Raw genomic sequence first — 27,565 nt, 5'->3', positions numbered from 1 at the left:
CATGTAAACATGAAGAATGACTCCTGCCTGCAGAACAACTTCAAGCCAAGTTTTCCCATTACTCTTAGCCCTACTCACAAGTTTAGCATGCCCTGTGAAAAACCCCGTTACCTTTCATATTAGTATGGACACGGTACGGATTCGTGGGATTTTCGTTCTTATACCAGCTGACGCGATTATATCTCCAGTATACCTGCCCAAACTGTGCATTCGGCGCTATACACCATTACACGCCTTCCGATAATCCGAGCGAGCTACTTCAATTAGGATTCTCGACACTCGACGTCTCCCGAGACTCCATTATAAACGACATAGCCAACCTCGATCAGGAGCTTCAGCACATCGAGTCCCTTTACGTACGAATCCGTGACCGACGCGACAAAATCCTGAAGGAACTTGGCGATTTCAAGGGCCTCTTGGTGCCGATCCGTCATTTACCAAGAGAGATGTTACTTCATATATTCTCCCTTGCATCTTGCGGTCATATTTCATGCCATGATCCTTTCGAGATCACATGGTGACAGTCATCTTGATACAATGTGGCTATTATTACGCGCGTTAGGGGATGAACATCCTCCCCCTCTTCCCGTCGCTCAATATTCACCATTCCGTGATTTGTTCAGGATCAAGGACGAAGGGATGGACATCGAGGTTTTATTGATGGGAAGCTACATACTGCGGATCTGTATTATTCTCAGAGTCAAGGTTGAAGCCTAAAATATAGAAGGAAATGCGAACAATAATTGAATTTGTAGCAATCCACTGAACCTAGTTGCAAAATCGATACAAGTACAGGAATAACATCTCAATACAGGTTATGTTTCTTGTGCCACTCCTCCAAAGATAGCGGGCCATACTCTTCATAAATTTCTTTCTCTCCTTCGGGCAGGCGAACCCAATCGGGCTTGGAGTTGTGTTCAATACAAACCTACAGTCCAGTTTAGCATCATGGCCACAAAAACCAGGATGGGAATGAAACATACCATACTCTTCGGGGCCTGCAAAGGCGTATCAATCGCCCCCGCGAACGGATGGATCAATCCAGGCCTTCCAGAATCATTAACAACACGAAATAGCAAAAGGCTCAGCCGCACCAAGTCTTATCACACACCCAAAGCATTGTCGAACACTTGGAGCAAAAGCTTCTCTCGGACGTAGCGATCCTCTCTTTCGGGGTATCTCGGTCCAAAACGGCTTTGTAAACACTGGGCGGAGTAAGCGCCCATCCATCACCACGACGGCAACTTCTCCTCATACCTGATATACTCTTTCCCCTGCTGGATCTCCAGCGTATCCAAATGTCCCCCCAAATTAATACTTCCACCCCCGGAACCAGCGACTTTGCGACAGATAGAGCAGAGGCAGAGCTACGATATATCAGAACTTCGGATCAGTTGTTGCAACGGGCAACTCACCTGATACGGAACAGCAGTATTCGACTTGAGTGAAAACCTAACAGCACCGCAGTGGCAGCTTCCCTTGAGAACAGACATCGTGGTTGGTGGCTGAGAGAGACGAGGGAAAACGGTCATGAGATGAACATTATAAAGACGACATACGAGTGAGGTCACCTATGCGCTCACGAATGACGTAGCTACGAAGTGTTTAGATAAGAGGGCAGGAAAGATTAGTGTAGCTTACGGAAGGGTCTTTTCTGAACATTTTCATTCTGAAGAAGGAACAGGTGCTGTAGACGGCAGAAAGCAACACGATAATTGGCAAACACGAGTAGAGAAAGGAGAAAGGTTGTCAAGACCGAGGAAACAGAAACACGCTGACAAGATATAAATAAGGTTGCATACAAAGGTACTGTTCGTATAAAGTAGTGGAGTAGTTCTAATGCGTACTATTTGATGTTGTGTTCCAGGCCGCGGATGCTAATCGTGTTGTCCCATGGTGCGCGTGACACACCCATCCAATGGCCCATGCCGATGCCGAGAGATGCGGATCTCAACATCATCCGGATCGAGGTGTTGAATCTAGGCGCAGAATATGTATGGCTGGATGTTCTGTGCTTGAGGCAGAGGGGCAGGCCGGAAAAAGGGGGGGGGGGTGACAAAGGACAAAATTGAGTCATTAATAGAGCTTTTCCAAACCTACGCATTATTTCTCGAAAGCCATGAATGGAGGATGCACTCTCCGCCAACTAACTATAGCCACGTCAGCGGTTGCTTTCCCGTGTTGCTGAGAAGCCAGAAACGACCATAAGCGTATTGACTAAATGGTACATTGCCGAACTTACCTTACACCACCCGACACACCATAAGTATGCCTGTGGTGTAGCTGCGTCCATGTGTATGACCAGTCATGGATATTCGACCGGTCAGATGGATGGATGCATCGGTTACTGCCTTCCACCTTCGATTAGGCGATTCGCTATTATATACTTCCTACTCGTGCGCCTTAGGTGGAAGGAGGATGATTGCTCGGGAAGGAATACCATACGTGCTTGAACGACGCCGACATAATAACAGAAGTCGCATAAGCCAAATATGATAGACGAGAGAGACGTTCGATAGAGTACAAATACGTGAATATCCTAGGATTTCTTCAGAACTACGGTGGCAATGAGGATATGATTCGCACCGTTGGTGCTGGCGAAAAGACGCCTAAATCCGGGAGAGGAAATGGTATTCTGCGTTCTTTGAACGATGAGTGACGTGTTCTGAGAAGCATTAGCGCACGGGACAAGACGAGAACAATAACGCGCACGATGCCTATCGCATCCTCTACTGATTTGCAACAGGTGGTACCAAGGTCGCCTGTTGTCATGCTGAACGACTCGATGCGGGTTTACAAATTCGTCGTGCCTATGATAAGCAGGGGTAGGATACTGCCCTCGAGGTATGTCGATGCCCAATGTTCGTGATCAAGACGCAGTTTCATTGTTTGAACAAACAAACCCACATCCTCTTCTGATACCGAGGCTGAAGGGCAAAATCTTCAATAGGTCGGTATTAGACAACCTGAAACCATACGAAAATATTTGTGTGTACGTCTCTTAAAGGTGCACAATGGGTTGCGCCATTGAAGGTAGGTTCCTCTAGAATGAGACTCCTGTGAAAGCAGTGTTTGATGCAGAAAAAGAATAAGCGGGTATCTCACTCAAAAGCGCAAGAAGTTACCGAGGGTAAGGTGAAGGTAGTCGCAGGCAGAGATTGAGGATTTCATCGTGAGTGGATGGAAGCGGATTAAAACATTTATATTGCCAGGGCGACGGTCTTCGTCAGTCTCGCCAGACGGGCAAAAAGGGAGAAACACAATGAATTGGGAAGATAACTACATGAAATGTAGCGTAACCTCGATCTCTATTTAGAGAAAAATGAAGACGTTCGGAAACCAAGACGCGCAGAACGTCTCAGTGCCGCAGTTTGCCTTGAGTTCACATCGTTCCCACCTACAGGCAGAGTCCCTGTACCATCAGGAAGACTTGCCTCATACACTGGTTGAAAGTGCGCCAGTGCCTGCACTAGACTTTAGTCGGCGGAAGATAGTGAAGGGAGGATGCACACCTTAACCCTTGATACGTGACGCCACATACATGTTCCCAACTTCGAACGCTTGCCGAAATCCAGAGTGACATGATACCTGGAGTCGACCTATAGAGCCTGGCAACGTTCCTTGCGGTATCGAGATTGCTTGCAACCGTCCACCATAGACCTGGTGCGTTCAACTGTCTGCACAGGAATCCAGTTGATAAACGATAGAAAGAGGCAAAGGCGCACCTCACCCATCAACGCCACGATTCGAAGCTCTGACGTCACTCCGGGAATACGGAAATTTGAGAGAGTCTGATTCACTTGCCTATACCAAGATTTCATGTGAAAAATAGGACTTACTGATACTGATAGCCATACAAAAGGTTCAAGGAGGCTTTGAATCATCTCCAGAATGTAAAATATCGGATTTGAATCCAGGCTGCCGTAATCAAGTTCTGAAAGCAAAGATTCAGGAGCTCCCTGAACTAGTGACGAAAGCCTCCGTTCAGGGCAAAGTTTCGGCAGATGGTAAACCTAAGGTTTGTGGGTGCCCGGAACGCATGCCTAGACCTTTGGTACCCGTGCCGACATCGAGTATACCAAAATTAGGATTTGGGACCCCGTTCCGGCCCAAGATGCCCCAAACCTTAGTTTCGGCTTTGCCTAACACAGACACCGAAATAAAGTATTTCGGACGGGATTTCGGTAACACTCACATTTTTGGTACTGGTCTTACCGGAATATGTACCCAAACAAATGCTTTCGGCATTGATTCAGGGTAGCTGGGAACAATTAGCTTCGGCTCGAGTACCGGAATCTCGTGATCCATTCCTTGTTTCTTTGATTTGAGATAAATTTCACGCCATCTTGGAACTTTTGATATCGGACCAAATTTCAGCAAGTCTCATTCACTTTCCGAAAACTTAGGTATAGGTACTATAGTCAGGATGTCCTAAATTTCTAGATTTCCGGTGTGCGTACTCTCGAACGGTTCCGGAAGCATGTAGTGACGTAATTCAGGCAGTCGAACTAGCGCCCGCTCGACTTAGCTCCTGTACCAGGATGTCTCGCAGCTGCAGAACCCAGAGTTAGTCGAACTGAATGCACGGCCATTTCGAAACGCACACAAACGGCACTAGCGGTGATGGTTGACGAATATCGTTGTGGAGGACTGAGCACATACAAGGTGGAAGCGGTAGTTGAAGCTCGCTAGCTCAGTTTATCCACGTATTCCGAAAGTCAGAGAAGGGACGACAGGCATCTCGTTATACTGGGCCGTATCATAGGTGTCGTGCCAGTGGTTGCTGAACAAGAGAACAGCGAGACGATCACGGGTGTAATAGTATTGAACTCGCCTGTTTATGGGGACCAGTTTCACCTATGTTGTAGAAGGAGGCAATGCGCCATGCGACCGAGCTACCTCTATGTTATCATGATCAGGCGAGGCGAAGAAAATAGGGAAAGGGCCGAGAGTCATGGTGTGAAAGAGACGAAAATAGCGACTAGAATCAACAAGCACCAACAACAGAATTCGGCCATGCCGATGTCGGCAGAAGTCGGCACGGCTTACACCCATCATCAATCTTCGATTGCAGGATTTCGTCTTACAAGCCATACTCTTGTTATGTTCCATGCACGAATTACATTCTCATTTGACGCCTTCGTCTGACAAGCTCTCCTAGGAAGTCTTGTATGGCAAATAAAAGTAAAGTCATTCCTCAACTCAGCCCTGGGCCTCTCCTGTTTGCTCGCAAATCTAGTAGCTCGGTGGCATCGTCCATTCCTTCTCACAGCATGCAGAAGCATATACGAGGTCCTGAGACCAATGTTACATCTCTGATTTCTTTCCTTGTTGATTTACCAATATTTTTGACTGAAATGCGCGGTCCACGAAATCAACTCTACCTACGCACGTTATATGTGATACTTGCTTCGACTGGATGATAGTGCATTCCGACTATCCTTGAGCGAGCGGAAGAACATAGTTTTTTCGGCTGTATGAAGATATCCTTCTACTGCTCCAGGCATTGAACGTCACGACAGCCAGCTATTCCTGTTTGCTTCCACGAAGCTCCTCAATGCCCTCTTCCCCGAAACCTTCTTCACTGACATGAATGTCTCTTCCTCACCCCCGCCTTTATCATTCTCACCGTCCAAAGATGAGAGCATCACGGAGAAATCCTCTGGAAGACCGAAAGAGATATACCTCTTCTTCAATTCCTCGACAGAGACACGCGTGTGAGTAATCTTTCGTCCAAGTACCTCCGTGAAGATATCGGCAACCTGATCCAAAAAATAAGCTTCAGCCGTGAAATATACGCGAAGATACGGGACGCACATCATCATAAGTAAGCAGCTCAGGGCCCAGAAGAATATGGTCGGTATTATGGCTTTTCTCATCCGACAACGCACTAACAACCAAATCCGCAATATCATCAGCAGATATAAACCCAATCCTCCCATCCCCAGACGCGCTCATGATCGTGTTCTGTTTCCTGATGGTCCCAAGGTGGATCGTCAAGAAATTCTCTAGAGGTATTCCGAATGTCGGTCTCCCCTATCTGTTGTACATGCCTGAGACGCACCAAAGAACCATGAAGGACGGATGACTGCATAATCAACTTTGAGCGAGAGCAAGTACTCGTGTACCTTCCCCGACGCCTGTTGTCCAGAATCCAGCATCGACCCACTAAGGAGGACGAACCACTCGACTCCCCTCTGCACAGCCAGATCGATGAACGGCTTCATCGGAGAGAACACATTTACACTTCCTCCAGGCGAGAGAAGGTAGATCCGGTCGATACTCGGGTCGGTGGCAAAGACGCCCTCGAATGTCGATGGGTCATACCAGTCGAATTTGACGGCTTTGAATGGTACTGGGACGACTCCGCCTTTGCGAGAGGTGAGGAGGACGGGGTAGTTAGCGTGGTGGAGAAGACGGGCAATACGTAGAGCTGTCTTTCCGGTTCCGCCGGTGAGAAGAATTGTTATGATGGGGTGAGATAGTCGTGCGTGGGTTTGTGAGCAAGTCTACTTGTAGTGTTCTTCTTAAATAGCGAAGTAATGCCAGCATATCGGTCCGTCTTATTTATCCAGTGGCCGTGTTAGCGCTGGCACCTAAGAAAAGACTTCAACCCGCATATCTATTACCCAGACCGATCGAGAACACAGAAAATCGGATATAAGAGCATGAAGTGAGTAGGAATACTGCGCCGGCCCAAGGCACGGCCTGTGACGCGTAATACTCGGCAACGATGACATGCAAAGCCCCAAAACACGACATGCGTGCCGGGCCATAAGCAAAATCGACGTGTAATTGAGCACACCGTGTACGTGTAAGCTATGAAAAGGGAAACGGTATTCCAAGGCTTCTCAGATAACATCTTTCATCCGAATCACATTTATTTTTCAGGGGTATCTACAAAAAACGAACTCGCGAATAAAGGTTGCGTCAATGAAATTGGTATAGATGCATCACGGATTCCTCCAATGAAATCGAACTGAGCACCGGATAGCGAATTGGAAAAGAAATGGCACATGAGGCGATCTTTTCTGATTGCCATCAATTCTTTACTTACCGGATGACCGGATCTCTGAGACGCGACGCGACGCGTTTGTCACGTGTTGTTAAAATATCCCGGCTTCCGCCTATCATTATGATTGGCATTCATCAGCCTGTCCTTGACTCGAAAGCGATCAATCCTCATTTCTTTCCGGTTCCGTATAAACCATAATATGTCGACACCAGTCCTTACATACCTATAACATGTAGTCCCGTCCCTCGCGTTCCACTTGCATACCTTCCAATCTCTACACCGGACTTTAGTCGATACATGATAGTGAATGGCAGAATGCGCGAGGTTCTGACCTTCGAAACCTGTAGTGACGTGGTCAGGAAGTCGATGTATAGCTCCCGGCTATGTTCCCTCCGATGTAGATATTCCTCGCAGCCGCACGACATAGACCTGGTCGAAGCAAATCCATGACTGTTTAAAAAGGTAAATGATGCGATAATGATGATATATACCGGATACTTTTTTGAAGGACTGAAATGAGATAATGAGGAAGCGGCAATTAACCTTTACATCAATGATACATTCGTGTTCTATGTACCAGCGAAGGTCCAGGAGGCGTGTCGCTGTACTGAAACCAATATTTCGTCTAGTTGCAGGAGGATTCGTAAAATGACGAGAATACTACCAGACACCTCGCAGTTATATGCACCAATGGCCGTTGAATGGCTGAAGCCAGCAGCTCCGAATGCTGCCTTGAAATCATGAGAATTACCGTATCAGAATCATGCGAGGCAAAGAGAATCGAGCACGGTACGAAGGTCACGGTGGAGGCAGAGAAAGAGATGACCGCATCGGTTAGAATCAATGGGTTTGAAGCTTGCTTTACGCAAGTCTAATTGCGGCAAGGGCAGAACGGAGATTGGCACCGGGATGCCAAACAAATCAACTTATCCAGGGGACCGCCGGGATCCTCACAGTGCCGTTCGGGACCGCAGCGGTTAGAATCAATAAGGACCAGCAACGGAATCGGGACTTGCCGATCTCGGCATTTGTTGGCACGGTTGACGACGTCAACGGCAGGATTTGTCAAGGGTTTGCTCTTGCGCCGTTCCAAGGATGACCTCCGCTACGGTCATTCGACTCCATATTTAACAGATTGGAGAGGACACACTGTCATACATGTACGCGTGTTCAGTGCAGCATATACTCGTCATGCTGATTCCTTATTTAGACCCGATCCTGTTTTTCGTCGAACGACTATGCTTTTATGGGTGCGGAACATCGCTCATTGCTCTGAAGCTAATGGTTTCACTCCTCAGATGACAATACAGAATCCAGATATCTACTGCATGAGCCTGGGCGGGAGTCTAAGCAGGGTCTTACTGATAACCGTCGATACGAGAATACCTGCAACGATAATATAGGTTGTCTACGGAATCCTGGGCCACATTTTTTCGCTAACTTCGGCAACTTTTTTTTTTACGCGAGTTTAGGTGGATCTGACGCCGAATCTGCTGGGAAAACGTGCTACCTACTGGTATATTGTGTTAATTTCGCTCCATCGTGAGATGAGGTACTGTAATCAATGATGGGAGCTCGATCTTACTGATTGAAATGAAGTATCAGGCTTAGATGTTGGCTTAACGTCTTAAACCTGTAGCTGAGGTTACTGTATGTCGTTCCTCCTTATATACAAGATGTGCGTATACATTTTGGTATTCAAAGTCGTATCCCGACCTACACGAATTCTTTCAGTGGAGTTTCGCGTGGATTATCCTGTTGTACAGACACCAGAAGAAATTGTACAGCTCGTTTCGTGGAAGATTATCGCCGCTATTATTGCCTGTGAAGACGATGGCTCGGTGATGAAGGTGTCCTCTGCCATCTAGACGTCTCATTAACCGCTTCAGCTCTCAGGATACCTGCTAAAATCTTCTGCGTAGGACCTACCGGGGCCGTTATCATACCAAATTTGACGAGTTTGTGATTCGACAATCTGATAAGATCCACGGCAATCGGATGGGATCCACGGCACAGTCCCTTACGCCATGCCGAACTTGTGGTATAGGCTATGAAGCCCACGTTTACCGCCACCAGTCTCCAAACTATGATCAGTCTCTGTCTACCGCGGTGTAATGGAAAGGAATAGGACCTGTCACCGCCCGGCCCCGAATTTCGACCACCACTGTAATCGTACCATCGCTCTGCTACCAGCCCTTTGTAGGGCTTCGCACCGTCACCGTATAGTACGGTTATACGGGTGCCGTCATACGGGTACCGTGCCCGTTCCGTCTGGCGAAATAACTTACCCAGAGACGGACGGTATACGGACATCCCGTATACCGTTAGCAACCGTATAAACACGGCCGTCATACGGTAATCGACGGCCGTGTATGTATCTAAAAATAACCGTCATCAGATCACACTGTACGCGTGTTTGCCATACACTTAACATCGTACCACGATGTGCTGGCACCGCAAGCTCTTCAGCGCTACCACCCGATCTTCTTTCACTCGCTCTACTCAAGCTCTAACCCTTACCAGCATAGGATACTTTCTATTTCCTGCTTCTGCTGCCTCTATTCTACTACTGTTTCATCCTTTGAGTTTGACTACCCACACATATTGCGGAATAATTTGCCCCCCGCTGGCCTGTGCACCTGTCAAATACTGCTGAATTTTAAGCCAGAGGAGTTCACGAAAGAGTATATAATGGTCCTTTTTTCGCAGACTTACAACCACATTCTGAGCATCATGACAGATCAGTGTGCCCTCGATGCCAATGGAAACTTGAAATCCCCCTCGAAATTCAATTTTTATCACGATGCAGATGACGACGTGCCCATGGCAAGACCTGGAGCTGCTCCGAAGCCCCAAATATCAGATATGTATTATTCAACGGCCGTATTGACGACCGGCACGGCCGTCTATATACCCGTACCGTACCGTCAACCTAGTTCTAAGAGCATTGACGGTACGGTTACGGATCAGCCGTCGCCCGTCACTGTACCGTGGCTATACGGCCGTATACCGTATACGGTACGGTGCGAAGCCCTAGCCCTTTGACGAGTCTCGGCAAGCGAAATAAAAAACAGGAAGGAAGTATTACAAGTAAGGAAAATTATAAATACCCATTGCTCCGCACGGTACGGCTCCAGAAATATTCCAGGAGCCCATCAACGCCGCCTTCGTCACACTTGCTTCTTCTCGTTCGCGATGTGTTGTTACGGTCACGGGTATTGCTCCATCTCGGATTCTTAGAAGCGGTGAATATCATCTTTGTTTCCATTGACTATCTGGAATTTGGCGCCTCCAACTCAAGGCTGTGCCTTCACTAACGCCTTTAGTGGTAATGCAGACCCAACGGTTGCCCTCGTAACCGTAAGTCTTCAAAATCTACTCTCAAGCTTGTACTTCACTTCTCATTCAGTTGTTTATTGTCCTCCGTATCTCCTCATTTTGCTTCGAGTCGACCTTCCGCTTCAAAATGTACGTCGGTCGTTGTAACGGATGGATTAGTTATCTAACACTGATTTAGTTTACGTCAATGCTGTTCTATCGATATGAGTTAGCACCGTCTTTCCTGCATGCGGCCCACGTAGATCGGCCCTAGACTCAATGCTCGAAAATGAATTCAATGGGCAAATACCGGAAGTGACAATGCGTTGCCAGCATCCACACCGTTCTCCAATGTCATACGCACACGCGCACCGCCGGCCGGGGGCGCTAGCGCCGGAATTTATAAGTAGGAGTCTCCTTCCGAGTTATTCTATTTCACTCCAGACCAATGCTATCACGGAGAATTCATCCACAGTAGCGCACCTTCCACAATAATCAAGATTTGTCTTCGATCGTTGAGGATAGGCAGTCAAGACTCGAGAATTGTGTTCACCATGCTATAAAGAGGGTGCACGATAATAGGGTAGACGAGCGATCCATCCGCTGGATAACTTACCATGTATTTATAACAGATCCGATGAGCGGAACACATATCGACCGTAGTACTCGGATTGATCTGGTTTTTCCGACTTCTTGATTTCATTTAGCCTTCCGAATGATCAACGTGCTCCTCTGACTCAAACAAACTCGACTGTGCTACATGGATTTGTCCAACAGGACAGCCAAACTACCACCGTAGACCATGACCGCCTTCTTCCTGAAATACCGCATGCGTTGTATCCGTGGTATCGCAAATGACTAATTTATCGTGAATGACAGGTGAAATGAAAAGAATTCACCAAGAAAACCCGCTTCGTCCTCGGCAATTCTATGGCTTCTATAGGCAAAGCGAGCCGTTCCCGCTGTTATTAGATTATCCACCGGATTTCCACAGCAATCTTTATCGAAGCAAGTCCACTAAACATGTAGGGACTAATTCCGTCATAACAGCTTCTCCGGAGCTTGCTTCTCGGCGTTAAGATTCCAACATCAAGAAGTAGGATGTGATAACGTTGACACCGAGTAAGTCAGCAGTTTAGCGCCATCTATAAGCCAAACAGACGTTCCTTCCACGCCTTCCTTCTCACCAGCCTTCAATGTCCTCGCAGTCATCGCCAGAGATCCCTTCACTTGGGGACACTTTCGGAGCGCTCTTTGTTGGTGCTACGATAGCCGCCATGTACGTATCCTTCCTTCTCTGCGAAAATGTCTTTTCATTCGCTTGGTAGTCTATTCGGTATAATGAATCTACAAGTGCTCATCTACTACAAGAGATACCCCAACGACTGGTCCCTCTACCGCCATTCTGTACGTTGAAATTCTTTCGGGATCGGCATTACGCTGATTAGCATGAGATAGGTAGCGCTATTTTGGTTTGTTGACTTCGTTAACGCCTACCGGTCCCGGCGAATTATTGATATGTTCTTTGACAGGTTCCTGGACACTGTTCATGTCGCTTTAGGGACCCATGCCCTATATTACTATCTGATTGATATGTCTGGGAACTTGCGGGGTGCCCTAGAAGCAAATATCATTTGGTACGTGAACAGATCCAGGTATCTGTTCGGTCTCACTGAGCATTCGTCGTTACAGGAGCATGAGGGTGAGGGTTTACTGTGAGTTCCAATCATAACTGCTCTAACTGTAGCTGGCATAATCAGGTGCAATTAGTCGTAAAGGTATGTTGTCATCCCTTCTTGTGCCTTTTTAATCTTAATAGATGATCTCACAGGTGTGGACCATCGTGTTCGTCCAAGGGTAAGGACCGTGCCATTGCTTCCGAACAGATAATCTCTTACTTCTCTAACTCGTAGGGTGTATGCCATCAGACTCTGGAAACGTACGTATTTGCTTCGTCGGTACTGATCACGACGAAGCTTAGCTTGTTCTTAGTTGGAAGGCATTTTCACAAAATCATCCCGTGGTTCGTGGTAAATACGGCGTCGAACAACCGAATTTTATACTCTCACTTACTATTAGACAGTTTCTCGCTGTGGCAGCATCGCTCGGTAATATCATCGCACTTCTCGTTTCTCGACTATTTTTACTAATTATGTACCCCAATTCATTTCAGGCGCAGGAATATGTAAGACCCTTATCTCTCTCGCTTGCTCTGATCTCACTGATAGACGTACTTCAGTTCTCTCCAATGACATGTAAGTAAACCGCCATGGCTACACGCATCCCTCGAAATAATCAATCACAGTTATGTTACGCCGAATTTGGCATCTGTCTCCATCATCACCGTATGTTATTTCCATCGTCTAGAAAGTCATGTAATCCGACGCAACGACGTAGGCATCTATTTACACCTTCTATTCCATGATCATCACCGCGGATGTCATCATAGCCCTCATGATGACCTATTACCTTCACAAGAGCAGGGCCGCCATGCACTTCGCTTCGTGTGTTGCCTCCTTATGACAACCTGGAATTGCTGTTCATTTATTGTTCTAGTACCGCTGACCTACTTCTAGGTCTAATGCGAATGGTTCTCGCAACAGGTATAGCTACAAGGTGAAGATATCCGCTTTGATATCGCTTCCATTATTCATGTGTGTAATGGCAGTGCTTGCTCGTTATTCTCTCTCTTCACAGTTTGTTTTCTCTCAATCTGAGGCCATTTAAAGATCTCACGAAGATCGGTAGTACATCATGTGGCCCAAAACTCTCATTTTCGTCGCAATCGATTTCATACTTCCCCGACGTCAGTATTATTATTTATTACACATCAAAAGTTGCTTATCACCTCGCATAGTCTATATAAACTCCCTGCTTGCAATGTGCGCCATATTCTTTTGTTTTTCTTCCAGATATTGACCTCTGCTAGGTTTAATTACCGACATCAACGTTCATCGAATACGTCAACCTCAGAGGATAGAAGACATTCGATTCCCAATGTCCTCCAGTTTGCACCCAACCCCTCCGAGAGCCATTCCAAAGAAACGGTATGTATATTAGCTTGCTTTTATTATCGTCCCGACTTTTTCTGAAGTCTTTCTTTCAGAATATTAGCATACCGCTGTCTGAGATCCAGCGCACCCGTTCTTCGGCAGAGTCAGGAATTTCCAAAGGAACTGTCGATTCTCCGGTCTGAGAGTGATTGGGTCCGATTTTTCTTTAAGATCTGAATAGTAATGTGTCTTCCCAGATGTATAATACACCTCACTACGTTACACACATGACTCGCATATGATGCAGTTTTAAAATAGATTATTGATTCGCAAGGTATCTGAAGTCGAAGAATCATTTTTGAGCTTGATTTTTGACCCTTGAGTTTCTCCTGTTACTTGAGCTGCTCCCTCTCATGACGAGTACACATGGTATAAACACGTGCATTATTGACGATGGACCAAAAAATGCATTACGAGCCTCCTCGTCGACAAGAGAATCCTCCCAATCCAACATTATCTCGATGTTCATCCCTGGAGACCGGTAGGGCGAGCTTCTGATGGTCCTGATTTAACCAGGAGTTCAATGAGACGCAGTGCGGTTTCCATGCGATCTGCTGCGTTCCACAGAGAAGGGAGCTTCATGAATAAAAAGCTCCTTTAGATGTAGAGTGCTCTGAATTATGCGGCAATACTCGACAGGATCGAAAGTCCCTAGCAAAATTTGATTTCGAATGAGGCGTTGAAGAGCGAGGAAATGAGGTCGCCCTTTGTTTTGCACGTATCTCTAACACCTGCATAGTAGGTTTCTTCGGAGTAGATAAGGCCGTCAAAACTTGATATATTATCTTTTAAGTCCTAGAATCATAGAAACAGGATTTACGAGGTCTATGGGTAGAAACGTGGAGATTCGTACGTCGAGGATGAACCAAAAAAGCGAACACGTGCCACCTTATCAACAAGACAATCCTTTCCGTCTAACAAGAACTTGATATCCATCCCTTCATCCTTGAACCTGAACAAGTCACGGAATGATGATTCTTTGCCTACTGGTAAGGGTAGTCGCGGTTGGCACCATGACGTGTTTATTACCAGGCGTAGTGTCTCCAGACGACGATTTCCAACCGATCTCGAAAGGAACATCTGATGAAATTCATCTTCCTCCTCCAGAAGGCTGCTTTTCGCTGTCCGGAACGGAGCCTCTTCAATGCACAATTCTTCTAACTGCTGAGCCAATCCTCGCTGAAGAGCCAATACTTTGAAGACGTCCTTTGCTACTGATGCGTCGATGAAGATGTCGAGCTTTTGGAGAGCAGGGGATTGCATGAGGATGGGAACCAGGAATGATTCGACATAAACGGGTATGGATAAGATGAGAATTGTCAAATTGCACTCCGATCGACGAAAGAGATCAAGCATGCGGGAGTATTCGACATCTTGGAAGGTCCCATCCGCTAATTGGAAAAGCGGTTTGTCTCCATCCGTCAGAATGTCAAATTGACAAAGCGCAGGGAGAGTGACGGAGTCAAAACTGATCGGAAATTTCGTAACACGATGAATATCATGCGTCATAACCAATGAAAGTCGCTCTATAGAGGTGTGGATGACAGGAGTGTATGCGCTTGATGTAGAGAAATTGCGAGGAGGCCGAGTTGGTGTAACGCTAATTTCAATCAGATGTTGCGCCCGGCGTAGTACGCAGTGGAGTTCCGTAGGATCGTAAGAATATACAAACAACTTGCGAAGCTCTGCCATGTTTATGGGCAGGCGTAAATAGGGAAAATCTTCAAAGTGGGCTTCTCTGATAGGCGAAGAAGAGAAGAGACTGTTGAAAACCACGTGCTTGGACTCCAGCCGAATGTCAGCATCAGTGTAGATACTGAGTTTCGTCAATTGAATGGCTGGGTATGCGGCCAGAGACATGTATTCAAATACATCGTCTCTGATCATGGTCAGCTCCAACGTTGACCAACGCTCCGAATGCACCAGTAGGCCCTCGAGAGCTTTCAGCATTTCCGAGCCAGGGTATTCTTCTATGGACAAATGAACAGGTAAATCTCTGGAGAGAGAGATGTATTCTTTGAGAAATGCAGGATAGTTGTCGTAATCTTCGGGGATGGTGATCCTTGTCCACAGCGAGGGACAAGAACGTGAAATACTCCGCCAAGTGGAACACACTTGGCCAAGGATCCACGGAGCGTCGAGAGGGTCGGGAATATCAGAAGACACGAGGTTAAATATATGGAGTAACGTCTCTCTCGGCAAACGACGAATCGGCCCCAGGAGGGACTTGAAGTCGCCAAGGTCCTTGAGGATTTTGTTGCGTCGGTCTCTGATTTGGATGAGCAGAGACTCTACTGTCCCTAGCTCCTGTTCAAGTTTTGCGATGTCATTCAAGACAGATGCTTGCCCATCATCGAGCGATGAGAATCCAGATCGAAGGAGGTCAATGACATTGACGGAAGGAATATAGGGGTGTACTGCGTGGAATGCGCATTTTTGGCAGGAATTCTAGAGATGTGGCCTTGTTAAAGAGCGGAGGGATGGATATACACAAGTCCCTATCATGTTCGTACTCATACGAAGGGGTCGGTGGAGAGATTTACAATGCGTATAGGCGAGTGAGCAGGGGAAAGAGTAATTAACGGACTTGGCCTGAAGTTCTTCTGGAGTCAAGAGTCAGAATTCATGTTTACATGAATAAACCGAGGTTGTCCGTACTGTAGTTTCTGGATTCAGATTCGTTGGTGGAAGTCGACAAAGACGTGATGAACTCCGCCCGTCGGCCGAAGCCGGGAATACTCTTGGCAACAGCACGTGATGAACGCGTCGCGTCGTACAGTCCTTTTGGAGGATAGTCTACGTTTATTAGAGGAGCCACAGTGTCAGTCTCTGCCTTACATATTCCTGCAAAGACGGAGGAATTTGTACTTTAGCTTCTTCCGCTCGATACCGGCATGGTTCTTTGAGAAAGATCGTCAGGACTCAGGAGGTGATCTGTCCAATATCAAGCTACTTATGGTTGGAGGAACCTGTGTATGCGGATCTCGAGAATATCCCCTTGATATTTAAGTAACACGGACAACAGACCTTCGGTTTTCCTGCACGGCTACCTTCCATTATTTGTGTAGATCTTCGAAAGCCTGGTCAACAGTGAACGGCTTTCGCGAATCGCTGTGTTCTCAGTTGTGGTTGCGTTTTTGTCTTATTCATGAGCGTAGAACATTATGTATGCTCGTCTAACCTTTGAGCAATGAAAATTAACTGCAAGTCCGATAGATGGAAGATACGGGCTTCCTTTTCTGCGTTATTAACGCTGATTCTTGATGGGACGCTCCTCGACCCGATCTTTTGTTAGATCATTCTAAAGTGGATCCGCTTTAAGCCCACTGCCAAATCAAACCGCGGCGAATAATCTGTAGAGCTCCACATAACATTCCGAGGGAGGGTGAAATTCCTGTATGACAAAAGGGCCACAACTCTCGCATCGTCTCTGGGAGTCCAGCAGTAGAGACTGAAAGGCCCTGGGCAAGCATAAGTCTTCGTTTTGTCAAAATGTCGAAAACTGCCATCTGGTAACTGCTTATTGTCACAAATGACGAAATGATTAGCAGGGACGGGATGAGGAATTCGCAGTGCGTAGACTGTGCCGAAATGCCGAGATCGGCATGACCCGATTCGGTTCTTGGCGGTTGTTGATGTCGCCATCTCTTTTTCTCTCGACATCATGATCCTCGTTACCATACCTTGCGCTTCGTCGGTTCACAACTGTATTCCCAGCGCCTGACTCTTATATCTCCATGCTCAAGTTAAAATGTATCAAGATTATCTCTGAAAACATTCAAAACGGTTACTTGCTTCGGTCATTGGGATGAAAGGCGGCGTGTCACTGGAGGTTTCTGGAAGTGTTCTGGTTATTCGAACTTAGGCAGTTTGGCGTTGTATGGTGCGTTGAATACGTTTACAAGATACGCAAAACTAATCTTTGTAGAAAGGGAAATCGATACTGACCACGTCCATCATCGTTATCTCGCTTCTCGTCGAGCGGTCACTGCTATGACTCCAAGGTTACAGCTCAGCACAGCGTCGCGTCCACCGGTTCCTGTCCAGCGTGTTGAGCATAAAGAATATTCCCGGTCACGGTGAGTTTCAATTCCCATGACGCTGTTATCTAGCTCAATTCTCCATAAAGGTATTTGGCGTCCATCACTGCCATTACTATTGTATGTATTTAGTTCGACCAGCTCTGAGGTGTGTGTCAGCAAGAAATATCAACACCGGAAGGAACGTGGTAGGGCTCTCTAGGTCGACTGCCTGAATAATGTCAATGCGGGCTTCGGGAATCGTTTGAAGGTCAGGACTTCTGTGGGGCGTCAATGGATGAGGTGCGTACACTGCCATACACTGTCGTTTATTGACTCAATCCTTTGCAGATTTTGTCGCGCCTGCAGGTGGAACACAAGGCAGGCGTCGTCGCAGTGAGCTGCTTGTCGGAGGGAACGATGCTGGAACTCAGGGCGAGCTACGTTACCAGATATTCTGGACGTTCTAGTCCCCCCATGTTGTTCGTTTTCTCCAGCACTGGATAGATCCTTCGCTATATTTCATGTAGCTATAGACGCAATGAACCGCAATGCTGAATTTTCACCCATCCGATGAGACCGAGGAAGACAACTGCCCTGACAAGGAAGTAATCACTTAACATGCGTTCATTCGTTCAAAAAGCAGCCTTCAATCTTTGCGCTTCACTCTCAGCGTAAGCCTCGGCAAGTCCCTTCTTTTCGGATGCAGCAATCAGTTATTATTTTCCTCCTTCAGACAGGAGAATTCTACGAGAATTCCTTTGAAGGCCTGCAAGCTCAACTGGGTTTTGATTTGCGCGGGCGGGAACTACGCGCATACAATCTGTACAGTCAGGAGCTCTGCACACCTCGTATGCCGGACAAAATCAGCGGTAAACATGATGATAACCACAAACCGATGTCAACCTCGGTGATTGCGAGAGATAAATGTACTAGGTGCCCCAATGACGCACCCAGCGGCAAACCCCGAACTCTGCCTCATGATGTATCATATCGCATCCTAACCCGTCTTTTATCACGCGCCTGCTACACTGTCTGACGGGGACCACCGAAGCAGTACTATTTCAGCATTATTGTGTAATCTACGTGTCAAGAGGGCACTGATATTGCTGTCATCCCGATCCCTCGAAACAGCAGTAACCCACGACACAGGTCCATCTTGTATCAATTCAACTGGCCATATGTGCAGATACGGTTGCAATCCAGCCTTTCTCGTCGTGTTCGAGTGGTGCTTGAACGAGATAAATGTCTTGAGAGATCCTTTCGTCAATGCGTTCGTCCTAATCTTTAGCTGATCGGTGCCACGACAAAACTGGTACTGCGTGAGGTGCTCGATTGATTGATGGTGTTTCATGATGGAGAGAGTAAGTCCTGCTCGCCGTGGTGGAAAAGTAAAGACAGGCTCATTGTAGGCATCCGTCGCCAGCATGTATGTACTCATCTTCATGCTGAGTACCTTTCTCGGACTGACCGTTTATGTAGATCTACTTCTGATGTTCGTGCTGGGATTACGCGACGGAGTGTGAGTGATATTACTATTCTTCAACAAATTGACATGATAATGGTTCTATTCCTCAGATCTCTTGTGTTACATCGATCCCAGAGCGCTGAAATTATGTAACTACTACCACGGTGCCGACTTGAACTATAATGTAGGTAATCAATTAGTCCTCCGCTCCAAGCTTTGATCTCATTCGTACAGATGTTGGTTACGCGAATCTAATAGTAACCGACTCAGCATCGACTACTCTACAATATGAGTAAGAAATACATTTACGTATGTGCTTGCCAAATACCGTGTGATCCTTAGGCAAGTCAAGTACCCTCGTCAACGACGAGAACTCAGTATTACTAATGAACCGCCCATAACAGTGTCCGAAATACGTAGTTCCTCTCGAAGTTATACCTGAGGCTTGTTCATGCAGTCTTGCTCCATATCTCGCGGCTTGTGCCCATATATGCAGAAGGTCATATTATTGTACGGAGAAAACCCTGACCTTCCAGTGAAGTCATGCACCGGCTTTATAGTCGCTCGACTGGGGATATTAGATCGGGACAGGTCTTCGCGAGGGCTCATCTCGATGGATGGGTTTGTCTGCGAAGTACCGAGCCTTCGAAGCCCTGAGATTCGGGCCAATCGCAAATTCCTCTGTCTCTGGAACGTTAACCAGTTACTGTAAGTAGATAAATCTCATGTAATTCGTAAGTCTTCTATGACTGATCATTTTCTGACCCTTTTATGTCTAGAAATATGCCGATGTCGAGCAACACTCGGAAGAGAGTAACTCCAAGCGTCAATCTGCGAATGTCGCTATTAACCTGCCTGAATCAGATGGTTGGGGTCCTCGCTGAGGCGAAAACAAATAACGCTCCTGTTCCCTTCAATGTCAGCACTGTAAGCAACATCGCACTCTCCCATCGGTTAGCTATCCCTATGAAACATAGTGCTAGTGTTCCTTTCTGTACGGATGTTTTTCTCCGAGGATACTCAAGGATGATATTCAAATATAGAAATTATGGCACCGACTGCCTTTGTCGGCGTCAAAATATTGTCGTGCACACAATCCTGAGTCAGGAGGCTGGTCCGTCTTATTTCGATCTCATAGAATGAATGAAGTAGAAAGAAGGACAATGACGACACATTTTCAGTACAACTAAGTTTAGCTTTTTGCACACTCGGCACTTGGAGGCTTGCATGCCTACGGGACGATAGCATGAAGATACGGAATTTGATAATGTGATGGTCCTCGGCATGTGTAGATGTAGCTTACGTAGTATGAAACTAACACTAAACATATAAATCGGGAGTCGTCGAGTTCTCACCGCTCAGGCTATTCTATTCGTGATATCAGGTCAATGGTCCCATGCAGATTTCTATCAAGAGAATTAGACCTTACATTCAATGTTTGTATGGGTCCACTTGGGGATATGTTTCAGCGCTATCCGTTGGCAACACGGCTGTTGGTAACACGGTAGTCCGAGCGTGGACACGGCCTCGCCTTGCTTCCTACCATGAGCGCAGTACAACGGAAACATGTAGGCACAATGGAACCTGAGTTCCGTCATCCTATGCCCCTCTATATGCCCTATTGTATGTATGGTTCTGTTACTTTTAATGTTTCATGTTTTCAACCAGTCATGCCTAATTAGATATCAAGGATGGCAGAGAGCCTGTAGGAATGTGGGACAAGGTCGACCACTATGCTCTAAACAAAGGTTGGCCATTGTGGGTAAGCACGTAAAGACATGCACAGAAGGCCGTGTAATAATGTGTTGTAGGAATACGGAAATCTCCCCGAGATCACCCTGTCTGCCTACAAAGAGACCGGACGATCGGAAAGCGTTCCAGTGCTGAAACAACGAACCTACACTGGTAGGGTATTACCGTCCGCTGTCGCCAACACTCCCTGCGCCGACCTAGGTGTCGATGGAATGTTGGAGAAGTTCAGCGCTCCATTCTACACCAGCTCCCTATACAAGGCATGTCAATACTTCGTCACCGAAAACTGTGACTTTGGCACTGCCTACGCTCATTGGCGCTCCCATCTGTATGTTTTCGGCACTGACATATATGTAGTGGAAGCGCAGGGCAAGGACGACGAGATGCAACAAAATATGCTTCGCAATAAAAAGATTATCGACGGGGATACACCCCCAAGGCGCGTCTGGGATCTCCATGCTAATCAGGTCGTGCCATGGTGGGTTGCCCGCAAATTACCGTGGGCGATATCGCATGCGTGGTTAGATGATAAGGATCTCAAAAGAGAGATGACACTAATAAATGGATATGAATGGCCCGTACCGATGCCGAAAGCCGCCAACCTCAATTTGATCAGGATCGAGATGCTAAACCTCGGCGCGGAGTATGCCTGGTTGGACGTTCTGTGTTTGAGGCAGGAGGGTCAGGGCGAGGACCCACACGGTGACCCTAGCCAGGAGGATTGGGAATGGAGGGAGGTTCTGCGCTAGGAGGAGTGGAAAGTCGACGTGCCAACGATCGGATGGATATATCACAAGACCAATCAGGTGGTGTGCTACTTCAGCGGGCTGGGTCTGCCACTGAGTTTCAAACCTAGCGACTTCGAGAGCGATCGTTGTTGGTTTAATCGAGCATGGACACTACAGGAGATTAGCCATAATCTGCTCATTGCCGGAGAGACCTGTCACGACGGTAGGTTCACGGAAAGCGGCGAACAGAAGACGATCCGTAATTGGTTTAATCGAACGTCGACACCACAGGAAATCGCTGAAGGTCCGTTCATTTCTGGGAGGAGCCGCAACGATAGCAGGTTCATGACAAAGGGCATGCGAAATCTATTCAATAAAAAACTGGCTTCTTTGCTGCAGATGTCGAGACTTGGATTTGACTCAATGTTTGACGTCCTGTCGGAAATGCAGAAAAGGAAATCAACCAATCCTGTGGATAAAGTCGCGGGACTGGTATACCTGCTATACTCCCAGTACATCCCAAAATACGATGCGGACCAATCCGAAGAGGACGCCTGGACAGAACTCGTGATCGCCGGGCAGGATTGGTTTCGTGCAGATCTATTCTTCTTATACCCTGGGCCTGGGAACGCGAACAAATCCTGGCATCCATCATGGACGCAAGTAAGAACGGATATATTTCCCAAGCCGTCACTCAGTAAAAATCTTTATACTGTAAAGGTTTATCAGACGGACAAACATGGAGATGGGTACTATGGACTGCGCATTGACTCATGTAGAGTGCGGGGGTTGGCAGATGCATCATCTCTAGATATTCCCCGACGCGGAAAGTTGGACGTCAATGTTAACTTTACGATAAAGCACATCTTCGACATAGTCGCCAACCATGGATTCCCAATACCCGATGACATGTATACACTCATAGGCACCGCCAAGCATAGCTCTACAATGCAAGGGGTTATCTGGGTCGTTGGGAAAATGGAGGGGCCTGGGGAGAAGTTTAGGAAAGTGTCTGTTTTCAGGATGGCGAACGGACGGGAAGCAGAGAAGCTTTGGAATATCGAAGCTCATAGTAACACTGAAACATTTCTTCTTTGACATTTTCATGTAGTTATATTTGACGTGAGTCCAACGGCGGCGGAACACGATCCAGTATAGCACCAGGAGGTTGTTTATAATCACGAAATGGCATGAGGGCTTCTTTGATATCTCTCTCCTCGTGATGACTACTGTCCAACTTTACTACCGCTGGTATTCTAGGATTAATATTTCTCTGGTTACGTGCCATCTCTTTCACATGTACTTGGTTTTTTATTGTGATTCATTACTAATATTGTCTTCATCGTAAACCAAAGATTTCTCTGGGGGAATCTATTCCTGAGGTCGTTCTCGCCGAAATGAAGCCCCAAGTGAGCGACACAATTATCTGGTAGTCCAATGCATAACACAACACGAGCTTATTTCCCTGATATATTCTACACAGCTTGCTATTTTACAATGTGAAAGTGAGAATAGCTGTGAAGACTCGAGCCGCGTGCTTAACATCAACGCTCAACCAAAGAGGGCAAAATATGGGTATACATAATCAGCGGTATCAAAGATACAGAACAACTATAACGTGGGTCTGATACTAACGTGGTTCGACAACCAAGTGGCATCGTCGCCCTCCAATAATAATATCCAGCTTAGATTATTATTTATATCGGAAACCCCCCATACCTGAACCATTCAACACGTATCGACTCTCCTTCAAGACCAGTTGCCACTAGTCCTTCAACGACACTTTCGCGAAAAGACTCTACCTCACAAACAAAAACATCCTTCCCTGCCCAATCGTCCTGACTATCAATGAGATACGACGTTACACACCCCTGATTAAGCATAATGTTCTCGAATTTCCGAATAGCTCCATCCCTAACACTACAAAGGGCGGCGTGTCAACAGCGGGCTTAGAATCGGCTGTACTGTAGGCGCTGGTGCTTTGAGGATGGGAAAATATTTTCACAAAAGATCACCTACGCGTGTATTGAAGAAGAGATATGTCTCGTTCGGTCTTCCGGAGGATTTCACTGCGATGCTCTGGTCTTTGGATGGTCTGAATGTCAACGGTGACGAGGAAGAGATATTCGCAGCACTGAAGAAGGTTACCGGGAAAAGGATATGGAGGAGCCTGGTGGAAGCAAATATGTTTCTGTTTGCCGTGATAATGGGATGACAGGCCCGTGCAACTGTGGAAAGGAAGCATATTCTTCCACTTGCTCAAGGGAAGTAATCAAAGAGCTGAAAGCACTCCATCAGTTGCAGCTTTGTGAATGAAACTAACATTAAAGCCAACCATTGCTTCGACCAACCTATTATCTCCTCTCCAGCTCATCCATCTCATGCGCCATGGGCTGGGTTCGCCTTGTCATCGAAGAGCTCCTCTACGATTCTCAGCGTCCACAGATCCTCATATATCATCTCCATCCTAAGCTCCGTTCTCCTACTGCACGCTGCTCCTCAAGGGAAATCGCATAAAAGGCCTCGATTTATGCACCTCGACAACTGAAGGGATCATGCCTTGGATTATAGTTGCTTGCCTGGTTTGACGTGAAAAGGGGACGAATGTCGCTTTAATCAGGGGGGTTCTGAGTTACAGAACTTTGGAAAAACGGATGCTACTTATCACCTGGTGCACGCCATTTAAGAGTGATTTTGGGGGGGAGACGAGCGGTGGTTTCTTCCGGAGGTTTGGGGGGGTACATATCCAGGGAGAGACCAAAGCAGGGAGTCTAAATTCTCAGCCGCGGGGCTCAGGAGTAAGTCCTTCTGCTTGATGAATTGGTATTCTAGAAGGAGCATCATCAGAGAGTGATCAGCCTTATAAAAACGTGACTTACATTATTGAGCTCACTTATGCGAATCTCCTCTTGATAATTGTATCTCTTTCCTCAGGTCCTACCGTTGACGAGAGACATTCAGTTTTATTCCGTGGCCACCTTGATATCCTCGGGGTAAACAGCAACTGAATGACCCGTGGCAATAACAAAGACTATGGCGGGGTCGTCGCGTCTTCGGCTATGGTTTTGTCGGCTTGTATTGTTCAGGAGCACTGAAATAAACACAGATTTGTCCATCCTTCGAGCAACAAGGGTAACCTATAGGTATAATGAAAAGAAAAGGCTTACTTGTCAGATCTCTGCATTCATGATCTCAGTTTTGATCCTTGGTGAGACGAAACTTCATAAAGTAGATCTGCTGAATTAAGCGTTTTCATCTGCTGTACATGCCTAGGGGGCTGCAACTCTCGAGTGACCATCGTGAAAAACAGTGCAGTTGATAATTGTGCTAAGTTGTGTCGGCGGATGCCGATATTTGGCCGATGTCGGGTATGCCCGATTCGGTTGTTGGCCCTTGTTGATTCGGTCGGCGGTTTCATCTCCTTCTGTCTCCACCATTGGCTCGCTCGTATCCTGCTCGGTGGTTTCGCGATTCTCTTCACCTCGCTAATCCCGGCAAGTCTTCAAAATATCAGATTTCTGAAAACATTCGAAGCAGCTACTCGCTTCAGCCGTTAGGATAAATGGCCGCGTATCCCTGTCAGGTGTCTGGCTGGTCATCTCATCTTGGGTCGCTTTGTTGTATGGTGCGTCCACTCCTTGTCCAACATGGGCGGAACTGATCTCCAGAAATAGGGAAATTCAATGCTAGCCAGATCGACAATTCAGGGTGATGATTGATGATCGATTGAATCTCGTTCCGCAATCATTGGCACAATGCCTACGTCACGGCTCAGGATAACGAGGTGCCTATCGTCCTTTATCCGGCTTCAGGAATGAAAAGAGAAACTCCGCAAGTTTTAATAGCCGCTCCTCTGTTCTCTTTGCTCAATCCTGTGCAAGTGTATCCGGCATCCTTCAGTTATCGCATCGTGTATGTTTCGCAACGGTCGTGCATACAGGTCAACAAGCTCTAGGTTATACTGCTGTGAGAACTCTCAACCCTAGAAGGAACTTCGCCAGGAACTATAGGTTGACTTCTTGAATCACATCACTCCGGGCTTCGAGAACCGTTTGAAGATCAGAACTTTGAGGTGGCATTCAAGGATGAGGTACACATTCTCCTATTCACTATCGTCTCTCTCTACTGATGTCTGGGGCAGACATGGATACTCCTGAAACGGGAACGGGAACGTGAGGTGTTTCTTTGTGACTGGACGAGGTGCAAGGCGTTTGCCTGCCGATTCAGATGGGACAGATGGGCCCTGAGTCAACGGTCACAGCAAGCTTGGACACAGCCAGCTGTTCCGGACGTCCTAGTCAATGTTCGATGATGTTTTACTATCTTGCATGTAGTCGTCGGCTGAATTGATTGGAATGCTCTTTAGCCCATCCCTTTGAGACTGACGAAACATGAAGTAATCGTTTTAATCTGCATCCATCTATTCACGACATACCCTTCGATCTCTGCATGTCGCTCTCCCCCTATGTCTTGGATACGTGCTAACCACTTAATCTTCCTGCATCAGATGTGCAACTTCTACGGTAATTCCTTTCACGGATCGCCACGTTCAACTATGTTTGAGTTTCAGACGTGGGGGGAGTGATACAAATACCAATTTTTTCTCTCGTTTCAGGTCTGTACACTCATCGTCCAACTATGGAATGCGAGGCATCTAAATAAACTCTAGAGGGTGAGAGAATACCGCGCTCGTGAACACACACGTCCAGGTCTCTGTAGCCACGAGACCATCCAGCCAAGGCACGCGCACAGCGCCAAATAAGGGGGACGGTGTTTTGTCGCAACCATAGCGATTACTCTAACCCTTTCAGCGCAACAATCTAGTGCAAGATCCGTGCTATCACTCACGGTTACAGCCCGGGGTTCAAACATCTACTCGTACTCCCGGTAAAATCGATGATATCCACAACACGATTTCAGGCGTTGATTGCAAGAGACAGATGTTCCGTCTGCTATGCTTTCTGCCCACCGAAACATCACTATTCCGGCATCATTGCATAATCTATGAGTCAAGAGGGTGCTGATATACTTGTCGTTTTCCTTATCCTCGTCTCTGGCTTATGTCCGATGCAACAAATGCAGGATCTACGAGTCCGACGTTCCTTGTAAACCGACCGCCAAAGGAGATTGCGGTTAATGATGTTTCGTGATGGGGATATTATGTCAGTCCGTTTTATGACTTTCATTATAGATCCCAGCACTGACGGTTTCTCAGAAATAGAGCGATGAAAGACGGTATTCGTTCGATTCCTGATATGAAGGAGGTTTCATAGAAGTTATTCCTGATCCCTCGATCTTGCACTCGAAACCGGATGGAAGCGATGGCGGGGCCCTTCCACTTCCACTATAGCGGATGTTCTTCGTATCGTTCAAATAATAAACATTAGGCACCGGAATAAAGCCTAAAGGACGAGAGCAGATCGCACTCCGTCTACACGCATCCCAGTCTTTTGGCGACCATGAATGAAAAATATATCGACGCTGAGAACGACATTGCTCTTTGTACTCGCTAGGCGCAGGTTCTCGCAAGGACTTATCTAATTGCGGGGGAGTACCAAGCCTTCTGAGCCCTGCGATTCCCGCAATTACGAGCTTATTTTTTTTTTCTGTAGCGGTGACCAGTTACTGTGAGTGGGACAAATTATCCGTCACACATCTGAGACTGATTTTTATCCAAGACGACTGGTTTTAATGCGCCTTAGAGGCATATAAGCGCAATCAAGAAAGCTTTTCTTTCTCGGTTACCTTTGACAGCCCACGGGTTTTCCCGCATTCATCTTTTAGCGTTTAACTAAGTACCGAATGTAGCGTATTTTCCTCAATTTTCCGGCCTTCCCAGTAATCATTCTATCCGTCCATGCCATCTCTGCGAAGTCATCTGTCCTAACGGCACACCTCAGATTTCGTTCTCTATCAACGTACTAATCGTTTCGATAGGAACTGTGCCTGCGATGTCGTCAACTGCATGAGATATGATTCGACTAGACGCTGGTGGTTCATCGCAAACATTTACAGTACACGAGCAGTAAATCTTTCTTTCTTTCCATGTAGCATATATTATCTGAACATTAGATCGCCAGCACACATCGATCTGCATAAGGAAGCTAATATGAGTCACATCCAGAATGTCAGCATTGCGGGACGGTTCACCAGAACGAGGATATCGGAAGGACGAGACCTCAGACGAATCGTGAAAGGACAGCGATATTTCC

General features: G+C 46.8%; 7 protein-coding genes across 7 annotated transcripts; 3 read left to right on the top strand and 4 right to left on the bottom strand.

Annotated features, from left to right (window-relative positions):
* Positions 1–477: 477 nt before the first annotated feature.
* On the bottom strand, positions 478–1,960 carry EV420DRAFT_1549215 (Mss4-like protein). The gene is made up of 7 exons (XM_060473413.1): positions 1,642–1,960; positions 1,572–1,594; positions 1,416–1,505; positions 1,258–1,367; positions 1,095–1,205; positions 984–1,047; positions 478–928 (listed from the first exon to the last, which is right to left on the bottom strand). Exons 3-7 carry the CDS (start codon positions 1,491–1,493, stop codon positions 806–808), a joined length of 486 nt encoding a protein of 161 aa, XP_060329905.1. The 5' UTR covers positions 1,494–1,505; positions 1,572–1,594; positions 1,642–1,960; the 3' UTR covers positions 478–805.
* Positions 1,961–5,513: 3,553 nt separating this feature from the next.
* Positions 5,514–7,314, bottom strand: EV420DRAFT_1480652 (uncharacterized protein; the record flags this gene model as incomplete). The annotated part of the gene is made up of 6 exons (XM_060469692.1): positions 5,514–5,762; positions 5,818–6,008; positions 6,065–6,433; positions 6,806–6,819; positions 7,058–7,072; positions 7,280–7,314. The coding sequence occupies 6 exons, from the start codon at positions 7,312–7,314 to the stop codon at positions 5,514–5,516; spliced, it is 873 nt and encodes a 290-aa protein (XP_060329904.1).
* A 1,247-nt stretch (positions 7,315–8,561) lies between these two features.
* Positions 8,562–9,432, bottom strand: EV420DRAFT_503535 (uncharacterized protein). Its single transcript, XM_060482402.1, has one exon. The coding sequence runs from the start codon at positions 9,365–9,367 to the stop codon at positions 8,831–8,833; it is 537 nt and encodes a 178-aa protein (XP_060329903.1). The 5' UTR covers positions 9,368–9,432; the 3' UTR covers positions 8,562–8,830.
* A 2,097-nt stretch (positions 9,433–11,529) lies between these two features.
* EV420DRAFT_1643926 (uncharacterized protein) lies at positions 11,530–13,529 on the top strand (the record flags this gene model as incomplete). Its single annotated transcript, XM_060477572.1, has 20 exons — positions 11,530–11,612; positions 11,662–11,740; positions 11,792–11,805; positions 11,866–11,970; positions 12,026–12,035; positions 12,094–12,111; positions 12,165–12,190; positions 12,247–12,272; positions 12,326–12,363; positions 12,417–12,441; positions 12,507–12,518; positions 12,573–12,588; positions 12,639–12,678; positions 12,731–12,837; positions 12,890–12,949; positions 13,002–13,029; positions 13,082–13,139; positions 13,191–13,215; positions 13,263–13,380; positions 13,440–13,529. 20 exons carry the CDS (start codon positions 11,530–11,532, stop codon positions 13,527–13,529), a joined length of 978 nt encoding a protein of 325 aa, XP_060329902.1.
* A 682-nt stretch (positions 13,530–14,211) lies between these two features.
* EV420DRAFT_1480650 (uncharacterized protein) lies at positions 14,212–16,443 on the bottom strand (the record flags this gene model as incomplete). Its single annotated transcript, XM_060469691.1, has 4 exons — positions 14,212–15,834; positions 15,974–15,989; positions 16,225–16,286; positions 16,414–16,443. 4 exons carry the CDS (start codon positions 16,441–16,443, stop codon positions 14,212–14,214), a joined length of 1,731 nt encoding a protein of 576 aa, XP_060329901.1.
* Positions 16,444–16,926: 483 nt separating this feature from the next.
* EV420DRAFT_1480649 (uncharacterized protein) lies at positions 16,927–20,146 on the top strand (the record flags this gene model as incomplete). Its single annotated transcript, XM_060469690.1, has 14 exons — positions 16,927–16,958; positions 17,148–17,269; positions 17,315–17,465; positions 17,559–17,574; positions 17,682–17,708; positions 17,757–17,801; positions 18,142–18,334; positions 18,888–18,927; positions 19,009–19,061; positions 19,108–19,165; positions 19,465–19,581; positions 19,653–19,826; positions 19,917–19,987; positions 20,055–20,146. The coding sequence occupies 14 exons, from the start codon at positions 16,927–16,929 to the stop codon at positions 20,144–20,146; spliced, it is 1,191 nt and encodes a 396-aa protein (XP_060329900.1).
* Positions 20,147–21,020: 874 nt separating this feature from the next.
* EV420DRAFT_1271410 (uncharacterized protein) lies at positions 21,021–22,451 on the top strand (the record flags this gene model as incomplete). Its single annotated transcript, XM_060467639.1, is given in 3 exon segments — positions 21,021–21,362; positions 21,378–21,580; positions 21,680–22,451. 3 exon segments carry the CDS (start codon positions 21,021–21,023, stop codon positions 22,449–22,451), a joined length of 1,317 nt encoding a protein of 438 aa, XP_060329899.1.
* Positions 22,452–27,565: the final 5,114 nt, after the last annotated feature.

The sequence above is a fragment of the Desarmillaria tabescens genome (assembly GCF_030435595.1).
Source record: "Desarmillaria tabescens strain CCBAS 213 chromosome Unknown EV420scaffold_21, whole genome shotgun sequence".
In the NCBI taxonomy this organism is placed as follows: domain Eukaryota; kingdom Fungi; phylum Basidiomycota; class Agaricomycetes; order Agaricales; family Physalacriaceae; genus Desarmillaria; species Desarmillaria tabescens.
This window is presented reverse-complemented; position numbering and strand designations above follow the sequence as displayed.

What these genes read in the sequence shown, in the direction of transcription:
- EV420DRAFT_503535 (XM_060482402.1), bottom strand. Translation starts at nt 9,367, where the DNA reads ATGACGGCCGTGTTTATACGGTTGCTAACGGTATACGGGATGTCCGTA.
- EV420DRAFT_1549215 (XM_060473413.1), bottom strand. Translation starts at nt 1,493, where the DNA reads ATGTCTGTTCTCAAGGGAAGCTGCCACTGCGGTGCTGTTAGGTTTTCA. An exon ending in ATACTGCTGTTCCGTATCAG is followed by an intron (nt 1,368 to 1,415) that starts GTGAGTTGCCCG and finishes GATATATCGTAG; the next exon opens with CTCTGCCTCTGCTCTATCTG. An exon ending in TGGGTGTGTGATAAGACTTG is followed by an intron (nt 1,048 to 1,094) that starts GTGCGGCTGAGC and finishes TGATTCTGGAAG; the next exon opens with GCCTGGATTGATCCATCCGT.